The following is a 12,905-nucleotide window of genomic DNA, read 5'->3' on the forward strand; positions in this document are numbered from 1 at the left end:
CTTTAGTAAAAGTAGAATAGATATGGACTTAATGGAAAGGTTACTTTTGAACAAGTATTTGATTAGGATGTTTTGAAGGAACACCCATAATATAGAGAATGAAATGTATGTAGAGAAAAACATTATACTGTTGTAAAGGAATATTGTGAGTGATTGCTGTTTCTTGATTTGATGTGTTGCTTTACAGGATAAGGACCCAGCCTCTCTTGCATACTATCAGAATTTGGCAGCAGCCCAGCAAGCTCAAAAACTTGCCTACTCGCAGCAGGCAGCATACCAGCAGCAGCAGCAGTCCTTGTATGTGCAGCAGCAGCAACAGCTGTATCTACAACAGCTGCAGGGATACTATCCACCTCCTCCACAAGCTCCTCCATTCCAGCACGGACAGAATGTTTTGGTGTTGGTGAGTATTATGAAAAATTGAGTTTATAAAGTATTTTTTGCTTTGATGAATTGTTAGATTAGGCAAAGATTTGTAGTAAATTTTTTTTTATAGATAATTTGTAATAATTATGTTAGTAGTGAGAAGGAAGTGTAAATGGAAAAGTAAAAGTGATGACACTAGATACTGAAGCAAGTGCCTAAAGCCCAGGTTCCACTGAGACTACATTACAATTACACTCCTCTAGGCTTTGCATATCTTGGATGGCTTGTAATAACTTTTGATGGAACTAAGTGCTCAAAGCAATTTAACAAACTTTAAGATGATTATAGATTTTAGGCTATCACTGCCCATGAAATAGGATCTAAACAAAACTCGGACACCGGGGACGAGTTATTCTGTCTAGGCAGGTGCGCCGGATGAGCGGGTGCATAGTGCTCGCTCGTGGCCAGTGCGGCTGAGAATCCCGGCACGTTAGGGTTATGCCTTCGAGTATCCCGACATTTTGACCTTTTATAGCCAAAATAGCCCCGTCGGGAACGGGTTAAGATATCTCAGACTGTGTCAAAGTCAAACTCATAATTGTTGTTTTCTTCCATTGATGAGTGTGATGGCATTAGCTTGTTAAAGAGTTTTTCTAAATGTCTTTGATATACAGACATCTCATTGTCACCCCTTTACCACTACTCATCCTCAACTGGGGAGTGAGTAGCAGGTCAGAATTGGGTTCTTAGTGTGTAATGGGTTGACATCAGTCTAGGGTGATAGGTGATGTTTATCCACGTTTCCTTTGACAATGGCAGCAGCTTGAGTGATTGAAAGACAGTGAGAGAGCTTAATGCAAGGCAGATGGCTGAAGTGATTACGAATTGCTGTTCACCCTTTTTTGCTTGTCAATTCAAGGAAGGGGGGTAAAAGCTAAATATGGTGACATAAACCTCAGATTTGGTATTTATAATTAAAACTATTAATATCTCAAGAGAAACATTGTTACAATGATTAGGGTGGTTATGAATATTAATATTTTTATCACTAATTCAAAATCTATCCTGCTAATAACATGAAGTAATCACCAAAGCCAAAGGGGAAGAGTGCATGTTTAACCAGTTGCCAACGGGGGATAGATTTGCATACCCAGGCTCCAGGATGGGTTTTAGTTCAGAGCAAGGCAGCTTCTGCAATATACTTTGATTTTTCCCACTCCCTTTTATAGTCACTCATAGAGTTAGAGCCATTTTTGTGTTTTGTTTTTTTGTGTGTATTACTTTTTTTTTAGAGATTTATGTTGTCATATCACAAGCTCCATCAATTCTGCACACTAGAATTGAAATTTAGGGTCCATATCAACTCATTTTTTCTTTATACTCAATGTGATTGAAGTATTTCTATGTTAGGGGAGGGCAAAAAGCAACTTTTTTGTTTGTATTTGTGTGCTGTCACAAAGGAACACAAAACTTAAACCATCCAAAATGAAGAGGTGGGGAAGAGAAAGGAAACTTGTGCTTTTTACAGTGAGTGCCACAATAAAAGGCAAACCCTACTGGCACAGGGGCACATTGTAGGCATTGGGCATGGTGTGAGTCGCCTTCCGCCTCTTGTTCTGCCTGCACATCTTTCATCTGTGGTACTTGAGAGCAAGAGGTTGGCAACTTGCTATGTGCCTCACCCTCTGTAGAGATAGTGCTTGCTAGAGACTGTAGATGGGTGCCACTCAAGACACTCTCTCCTGCTGGTGCCAGAAGAAAGTGGTGCCATCTAGGTTTTGGATGTGAGTTGAAACCAATTTTGCTTAATATTACAGCAGTTATAATAATTATGACTGCAATTGTCAACATCACTCGCTCATTACTCATAGCACAATAAAATAACATAGTGATAAAAAATCCCCGAACGTCATGACGTCCATTGTCAGTTAAGATTTCCTGCGTCATGTATGACTAAAAAACACGTCACCTGTTGTTAACGGGTTAAGTGCAGGCTCATAGTAAAGAATGCACGTATTCTGAGCCCAGATTTAGAGTGCATGAATACATGCTCCCAATTTTCACCCAAACAGTGAGATTGTTTTATTTAGAATTGATGTTAATGCATATATAGAAATTTTGAATGTTTGAGATTGTTGAGGCAGCTCTTTATAATACTTATTTCTTGAGTCTTAGGACTGGACAGCCACACTGGCTACAAATACATTAGATACAAATACATTAGATACAAATACATTAGATACAAATACATTAGATACAAATACATTAGATACAGATATATTAGATACAAATACATTAGATACAAATACATTAGATACAAATACATTAGATACAAATACATTAGATACAAATATATTAAATACAAATACATTAGATACAAATACATTAGATACAAATATATTAGATACAAATACATTAGATACAAATACATTAGATACAAATACATTAGATACAAATACATTAGATACAAATATATTAGATACAAATACATTAGATACAAATACATTAGATACAAATACATTAGATACAAATACATTAGATACAAATACATTAGATACAAATACATTAGATACAAATACATTAGATACAAATACATTAGATACAAATACATTAGATACAAATACATTAGATACAAATACATTAGATACAAATACATTAGATACAAATACATTAGATACAAATACATTAGATACAAATACATTAGATACAAATACATTAGATACAAATACATTAGATACAGATATATTAGATACAAATACATTAGATACAAATACATTAGATACAGATATATTAGATACAAATACATTAGATACAAATACATTAGATACAAATACATTAGATACAAATACATTAGATACAAATACATTAGATACAAATATATTAGATACTAATATATTAGATACAAATACATTAGATACAAATACATTAGATACAAATACATTAGATACAAATACATTAGATACAAATACATTAGATACAAATACATTAGATACAAATACATTAGATACAAATACATTAGATACAAATACATTAGATACAAATACATTAGATACAAATACATTAAATACAAATACATTAGATACAAATACATTAGATACAAATACATTAGATACAAATATATTAAATACTAATATATTAGATACAAATACATTAGATACAAATACATTAAATACAAATACATTAGATACAAATACATTAGATACAAATACATTAGATACAAATACATTAGATACAGATATATTAAATACTAATATATTAGATACAAATACATTAGATACAAATACATTAGATACAAATACATTAGATACAAATACATTAGATACAAATACATTAGATACAAATACATTAGATACAGATATATTAGATACAAATACATTAGATACAAATACATTAGATACAAATACATTAGATACAAATACATTAGATACAAATACATTAGATACAAATACATTAGATACAAATACATTAGATACAAATACATTAGATACAAATACATTAGATACAGATATATTAGATACAAATACATTAGATACAAATACATTAGATACAAATACATTAGATACAAATACATTAGATACAAATACATTAGATACAAATACATTAGATACAGATATATTAGATACAGATATATTAGATACAAATATATTAGATACAAATACATTAGATACAAATACATTAGATACAAATACATTAGATACAAATACATTAGATACAAATACATTAGATACAAATATATTAAATACAAATACATTAGATACAAATACATTAGATACAAATACATTAGATACAAATACATTAGATACAAATACATTAGATACAAATACATTAGATACAAATACATTAGATACAGATATATTAAATACAAATACATTAGATACAAATACATTAGATACAAATACATTAGATACAAATATAGATACAAATACATTAGATACAAATACATTAGATACAAATACATTAGATACAAATATATTAGATACAAATATATTAGATACAAATACATTAGATACAAATACATTAGATACAAATACATTAGATACAAATACATTAGATACAAATACATTAGATACAAATACATTAGATACAAATACATTAGATACAAATACATTAGATACAGATATATTAAATACAAATACATTAGATACAAATACATTAGATACAAATACATTAGATACAGATATATTAGATACAGATATATTAGATACAGATATATTAGATACAAATACATTAGATACAAATACATTAGATACAAATACATTAGATACAAATACATTAGATACAGATATATTAAATACTAATATATTAGATACAAATACATTAGATACAAATACATTAGATACAAATATAGATATATTAGATACAGATATTGATATATTAGATACAGATATAAATATACTAGATATAGAAATATTCATATTAAATATAGATATAGACATATAAGATATAGATGTATTAGATATAAATATAGATGTAGATATATTAGATACAGATATATATTTGATATAGACATAGATATAGTGAGTATAATTGTTAACCCATTGCTAATGGGGCACCTAATGACCTAACTGGTTGTCAGGATGAGTGGTCTACGATACTAGTGGTGTTTTCTCCACCCTCTGAGTAGTGCAGACTAGCCCAAACAATATTTTTCCATAAATTCATCATATGCGGGTATAGGCTGATGTTAGAACCCTTTAGCTCTGGAGCTAGCGCTATTACAGCCATATTTCTTGACTGTTCGTGCTTCAACTGTGAGCAGATTCCAATGTCATGTCATATATGCATCGACACTCATCTTTTAGGCCGTCATGTATGTCATGACACCTGTACACAATGTGTTAAATGATAGATTTTATTATTAATCTATTGGTTTAGTTACTGGAATAATGGTAGGACTGTTTGAACAAATTTACTGCTTAAAATTGGAGTTTCTTTTGCCATATGAATTCATTTTTATTTTATTTTGGAAGTTAACTGCAGATAATCTTTTTTTTACTGGCAAAGTATATGTAATTGATATTGTTTATGCTTTATATTTTATTATATTACCACTCATTATGTGTAAGAGAAATAAATAAGTGTATTATTCATTCATTATTCACGCTCATATTAATAGGCTATGGATGATGTCATGCAATTAGCATACACATGAATGCAGACTCCTACAAGCATCTTGCTTTCTATGCATTATCTGGAACAGCAGGCACCATAACACACAATCAGCAGCCCCACAATATACTTGTTCATGAATAGGCTACACAGGCACAAAAGAAATAACATGCAGTGTTGCCAGAGATGTGAAAATATGACATAGCTTTTTATATGGCTGGCACTCTGGGTGATCGAGTGTGTAGTGGTTGGCCGTGGCCAGAGTGGGTGAATAGCCTGAGGTGTTAGGCCTACACACTTGAAATAGCTTGGCATTTAGACAGATCAGAGCTAAATCTGCCCTGTTGTTATAGGGTTTAAAGATTAGTGTAGAGTGTCTTGATTAATGTTCTGCTCTTTTCTATTCCCCCTTTACCTGCCATCCCACCTCTGACCCCACCCCTACCCCTAGGTACAAGAAACAAAAGAGAAAGCTAGTTCTAATAGAGCATCTTTTCTTCCCCTTCCAGAACGGGTTTGACACCGGCGCCAGGTTTGATGGCATCAGCCAGCCCAACATCCCACCTCCCCCACCCGGTGTTGCTCCCAGTGCTGCTCAGCTGGCTGCTGCCTCTGGTGCTCAAGTGTCGATGTCTCAGAAGAAGGGGTCCTTCCTAAGTGGAGGGTCGGGTGGAGGGTTCACTTTTTGGTAAAGTGTTTTAGAGGAATTTAAGTAAAAGACCAAAAAACCTAAAAATAAAACAAAAAAAACAACAAAAAAAAGATTGGAATATTCTTGGTTTGATACTTTTTATTTTTTGATGTAGAAAGACATCTGACAGATGAAAAGAGAGGGTTTTTTTTCTTTTTTCTTTTTTTCTTTTTTTTTTTTGCACAAGGAGAGATGGTCGTTTGAACCAAATCTGGAATGTATTTTGGCAAGAAGAAAAAAACAGTTTGTAAATAAGTAAAAAAATATATGTATAAAGAAGACTTCAGAAGTCGACTTTGCAATTTTTTTGAATGCTTCAACAGGGTAAGAATGTAATAATCCATTTTGCAGTTATTTTAGGAAGAAGTGGGATTAAAGGTTATGACAGTGTGCTAGTGAACAGAGATGCAGCAAACCACCTTGCATGTGGACAGATTCTGATTAATGGATACTATATAGTTATATATAATAATTATATATAGATGTATATTATATTGTCGTTGATAAATATATGATTATATATAATAATTGTGCATATAAATATATATGATCATTATATGATTAGTTTTCATGGATACTTTTGTAGTGTCTTAGAGAGTTTGGAGAGTATTCCCTTTGTGTACTCTGTGTTAAGCCTTTTTTCCCAGTGATATGTTTGAGTACTTTTTTCCCCAGTTGGGATGATACATTGAAAGTTATTGTATGATGGAAAATGTGTCCTTTTTTGTTTTTTCTTGTCTTTCTTGTCAGAGTCCAAGGGGCTGTTGCTAATATATTGTTACCGATTTATGTAGTACCTTAAATTTTGATTTACATTTTTTTTGTGATTTAAATGTACCTGTACAACCAAAGGATAAAAGAAATCAGAGAGAGGGAGAGAGAGAGAGAGAAGAGAGAGAAAGAAAAAAAATCAAGTAATGTATCATTTGTCATGTTGGAGTATTTTTTTCAAGTTCAATTTTCCTAATTTTGCAGTGTACCTTTGACAGATTGTGACCTTTCCAATAAAGTCTAAGATATGAACTTCCTCACTCTCTTTTCAACTCCTGCTCTCTAGGAGGTATTACAGTCCCACTTCGTTGGAGGATACCATCACATGTATCTTCATTTTATAATGAGGGAAAGACTTTGGTTTTGTTTGTTTTCATTTCTGTCTGGTTCACCATTGGCATTGTATTCAATTCAACAAATATACTGTCACACTTGTTTTGCAAAAAAATTCTCATTTAAATTGCAGACATTACATAGTAAAAAGTTCATTTACTGCAAAGAATAACCAAGTCAAAAAAAAAAAAAAAAAAATGGATGTAAAGACAGCCAGCTAGCTCATTGGTTTGTTTAGGATGTAAAGATTCAGTGTTGTAGGAATTTTTGCAGCCAGCCAAAGTATTGCAAAATTTTCACAGTTAAATGACCAAGAGAAAGAAATCAAGATAGAAAAGAAATGGGAGTGAGTGTTCATCTACTCTTGTGTACTCAGGAATACAGTACATTATGTAAGCCATTGCTCCATGAATGTGATTTAGATTGTTGTTCGTTGGTTGATGTTGATCGCGTTTTTCCATAAGGTTTGAGGTTTTCACTTTTCACACTTGAGGCTTATACCAATGCACATACATAGTCAACAGTATGACAATGATACATACTAGCCATTTAGATGTATGTATGTATTTTTGTATATATGCATGTATTATGTATGTAAATATAGTAGGATGTGATATCGTAGTGGCTATCACTTCCATCATCTCAAGGGATTTTCTAGTCCGATTTTTTTTCTTCTCAAATGGCCTAATTAGAATCCCTTTGGAACTCTGGTCAAGGTGCTCATCAGTACTATGCGTGAAGTGTGAAATCTGCTTGCCAGTGGTGAAAGAGATTGATAGATATGTTATATTTACCTACCATTTGTGGATATGACAACAAGGATATTATCCTACTTGTATTTACTAGAATATTTTAGAGGGTGTGTAGTGGAAATTTTAGAGGAATATTTAGACTGGTTGCTATTTAGCCTTTTCCTTAATATTAGAGTAATGGGAATTTTTCATGCTCAAGCATTACTATTCCTGTTTGTATTAATCACCACTAACTTGATGTATTCTTACTAAACAAATAGTTTTGAATTTAAGGAATATACTATTATCAGAATTGTAATTGTATGGTAATTCTTATGAACAATAAAATATTGACAGAAATGGTTTTCTCTAACTCCCATTTTGAAGGATTTGTGCAATCCTGTGGAAGATATGAAATTCCTCCTATGAGGAGTCTGATGGTAGAGGAACAAAGTCACCCAAATGATATATATATATTTTTTTTGTACTATGATTTTTTTCTTCTATAAAGTGAATACTGAGTATAAACACACTCTTAATGATATTCAGAAAATACATTATGTTGTACACTTAGTGAATCTTGAGTTGGCTTAATACTTTATATATCAATGTTATTAACCATGGTTGTACCTAATGTTTTCAGTTTATTGATTTCAGACACATTTGATATCTGAACTGTATTAAGCTTATGCCTGTTCTGTATAACAAAAGACTAATCGAATTCTAAATATAGTAAATTGTGAGGAAAAAACAAAAACAAAACATGCCCAGAACACTTATCCCTTAACCCATTCATGCCGGGGGCATTCCAGCCTTGCAAGTTGCAATGCTGGGGCTCTCGAACGCATAGGCCTAAATTAATTAAATGATCGACGCCGTATGACGGCACCCTGCGAATGGGCCTTGAATGCGCAGTACCCGTGGTGTACCACCCGTTGAGAGAGGGTTAAGTGGGGAGAAGAAAAGGGAGCATTTATGAAAAATTACAATAGTTCTATAGTTGTGAGGTGTAAGTCCAGATTTTGGTTAGATTTCTATTCCAGCAGATATATTTTTCACTTTCTTTTCCATTTTTCTCTTACTCTCACTTCTTAACCCACTTACGACGGGGGCATTCCAGCCCTGAATGTCCCAATGCCGGGGCGTTCGAATTATTAGGCCTAAATCAATTAAATGACTGGCACAATACTGTGCCGCCCGGCCACTGGGCTTTTGAATGAGCGGTACAGTACTGTACCACCCGTCCAGAGAGGGTTAATCCTCTCTTTCCTCCTTTACTTTTTCTTCTCTTTTCTTATCTTCCTCTTGTGCTTTCTTCATCTTTCTTTTTTTTGCCCTTAATAACTTCTACTCTCTTCTGATTGTCATTTTTCTTTTTTTCTTTAAGAATTGTAATCACCTTTAGTTTGAGAAAGCTTTTCTTTTTCTCTATGAATTCCTGCCATTTGTGAAATATAGTGACCTGCTCTACATTACTGCTATATTTCTCATTAAGCATTAGTCCATTGGGAGTAGTCTAATTAACGTCTTAGGAGAACAAATTATATCTTAGTTTTGTTAGCATCAAAAGATCAATAATATGGATGAAGCTGATACTGTATACATGTGTAGCCATAGATATGAACCATTACTACCTACACGTTTCTGTGAATATTTTAATTCCATATCTAAGCCAAGGGCCAAAGCTCAAAACTTTCCAGTTATGTACCTTCAATTTTATTATTTTATTCTAAAGCCACTATGAGTAACATTATCATACCCCTGGGCAACTACTGGCTTTACATATTGATAACACCGCTTCACTTTCCTATTCTTTGATGACAAGTCTCAATACTAAACACTGGAACCAATGAAAGAACTGACAATGCAATATAATGCCATCAGAGCACTACACACACACAACACTTCCCACATACTGGCAGTGTTGTTTAATATCTCTGCCACCTCCACAAACCGACCTTACTGCGAAGATATATAAATATATATAATATATATATATATATATATATATATATATATATATAATACAATACAATACAATATATAATATAATTCATATATAATACAATATATATAATATAATATTTATAGATATAATATAATACAATATAATATATGAATATATGTATATATGTATATATGATTATATGAATATATGTATATATGTTTATATGATTATATGAATATATGTATATATGTATATATGTATATATGTATTTATGACATGTATGACATGTATATATGTATATATGTATATATGTATATATGTATATATGTATATGATGGATATGATGGATATGATGGATATGATGGATATGATGGATATGATGGATATGATGGATATGATGGATATGATGGATATGATGGATATGATGGATATGATGGATATGATGGATATGATATGGTTGATATGTATGACTGATACATATGATATATGTGATATATATGATATATGTGATATATATGATATATGTGATATATATGATATATGTGATATATATGATATATGATACATATGATATATGATATATATGATATATATGATATATGTGATAAATATCATATATATCATATATATGATAGTAGTATTAGCAGCTGAACACTGTGGACGTGGTGAAATGTTGCTCTGGAAAAACTCCTTAATTTCTCATCCCCGCCTACCACGAGGCTGGGGGGAAATGAACAGAGATTAGTGAAGTGTACAAAGCACTGAATGATCTAGAAAAAAATAGGAAAGACAAAATAGAAAACAAATTAGAACAAAAAACAACTGGAAGGAAAAGAAGTGGCATCAAGGAGAGAGGGGAGGTCAAAACGCTGGGTCAGCTGTTCAGCGTGGCCCAGCTGCTTCCAAGGTGACCTTGACCAGACTTAAATAACTCTAAGGGTTTAAACACTACATATTTAAACCAAGGAGAAGTAAAAGAAACTGAAACTGAAAAATGTTTTAAACAATGAAACAAAGCAATTTATATGCCAAACCTGTGACAGAAAAAAATGCCACAAATATGAAAATGCTTACTTGAAAAACAGGAAAGAAATTATAAGTAATATTGATGCTTACCTAACAAGCACCAATAATGAACTAAAAATAGATAATCAAGAAAATATACAGAAAGACTGCAGCTGGTGCAAAGACATCAATACTAAAAGTAATTCTAGTCTTGAAACTGAACTGGAAAAAAATCAAAGTTGTGACGATATATCAGAAGCCAGAAAAATTGGGGAAAATAGGGACACAATGGCAGAAAATGTTTATGCACCCATATCAGACAATCTGGAAAAACAGGAAATGAGCCATATCTGTTACCAAAAAATTCAGCACACCCAAAAAGTGTGAAGGGGCATGCCCACTAGAAAACATAATTCAGAAAATTTATGAAGAATTAAAGGACTTCAAGATTCAATGTTTGAGGGGGATACAAATATTGAAAGATGAAATTCATGAATTAAAACAAGAGCAAAAAGAAAAACCTAAAGAAAAAAAAGGTAACTCAGGCTGCTGAATTGGAAACAGAAAAGGCTGTACAAGACACTAAAAATGTAAAAGTAAAGCCAAAGAAGAAACAAGAAAATCCAAGAGGTGAGCCAAGTAAAGTAAATCAGGAAGAAGAAGAAGAAAAAAACTGTTTTCTGAAATAGTAAGGCAAAATTCGGATAAACAGGCCAAGAATATTCTAGACAATGATATTTCAGACACTGAACAACCAAAAAAAGATGATGAGGCTGACTGGAAGGTTGTAGGCGACAAAAAGAAGCAACCAAAACCAAAACAACCTACAAAAGAAAAGTCAGAGAAGAAAAATGAAGATACATTCAGAGTAAATAGGCTCTTATATACAATCTAGAAGAAAAAGAAGAAAATGATCCTGAAATCAGGAAAACAAATGATATGAAAAGGATTGATGATATCACAACACAATTGAACCTCAGTGAAATTATCAAAGTTGAGAGTGCCTTTAGAGAGGGCAAATATTTAAAGGAGGCTTTGAGACCAAGGCCAGTTATGGTCAAATTAGAAAATGAAAAACAGAAATGGAAACTGACTGGAAAGAATATGAAACTAAAGGAAATTGACGAAGATAAAGAAGCATGGATATCACCGGACTTGAGCTATGAAAAAAGGCAAAGTAAAAAAAACATTGATAAATAAACTAAGAGAAAACAGAGAGAAAGACGGAGCAGGAAAACACTGGTATATCACCAGCAATAGACAAGGACATTCAGTCCTGCGAAGCATACCTATTCGAACAAAGGCAGGTGATGAAGCTCCCCCAAAATAGGGGGAAACGACATCAACTCTAACAACAGTAGGTAATGTAGACACGCAAAAAAAGTAACCAGACAAAACCTACATATCTAGAGGACATGGCAAAGATCAACAATTATTCAATGATAGCTCTTACAGTAACTCATCTGAATGAAGACATAAGAATGAAGAAATTAAAATTAATAACTATGAGCTAATAAGGAAAGATAGAAATGAGAGAAGCAGAGGAGGAGTATCTCTTTATATCAGGAAAGAATTAGCAACTAGAATGGATACTGTAATAGAATACTCTAATAATACAGTAGAAATACTAGGGGTATTGACAAAAGATGCAAAAGAGCAATACATTATTTCATACAGACCTCCTGGAACAACAGAAACATCTTTCAATGAATCACTAGGTATTATTAGTAATTACATTGTCAATACAAGGGAAATTGAAGCTATCATTATACTTGGCGATTCTAACAAAGAAACTAAAGATAGGAGCAAATGCCACTAAAGATGAAAAAACAACAAGCGGGAATGCTTTTAGATTTTGAAGAAATTTTTTACCTTAACCAAATCATCAATATTCCAACAAGGGAAGAAAATATACTGGACCTTGTTTTTATTAGTATAGGGGAAGATGTAC

General features: G+C 32.3%; 1 protein-coding gene across 2 annotated transcripts in view; it reads left to right on the top strand.

The window, feature by feature from the left end:
• LOC122249958 (uncharacterized) overlaps positions 1-8,361 on the top strand; it is a 23,023-nt gene extending 14,662 nt beyond the window's left edge. For both annotated transcript variants that reach the window (XM_043011184.2, XM_086550195.1), the window contains 2 exons: positions 188-403; positions 5,985-8,361. In XM_043011184.2, the coding sequence (XP_042867118.1) occupies positions 188-403; positions 5,985-6,167 (399 nt within the window). In that variant the 3' untranslated portion in view covers positions 6,168-8,361. The remainder of the gene's footprint in view (positions 1-187; positions 404-5,984) is intronic.
• Positions 8,362-12,905: the final 4,544 nt, after the last annotated feature.

Source organism: Penaeus japonicus, unplaced genomic scaffold (assembly GCF_977035675.1).
Source record: "Penaeus japonicus unplaced genomic scaffold, GWHDUDI00000001_assembly GWHDUDI00000023, whole genome shotgun sequence".
NCBI lineage: Eukaryota > Metazoa > Arthropoda > Malacostraca > Decapoda > Penaeidae > Penaeus > Penaeus japonicus.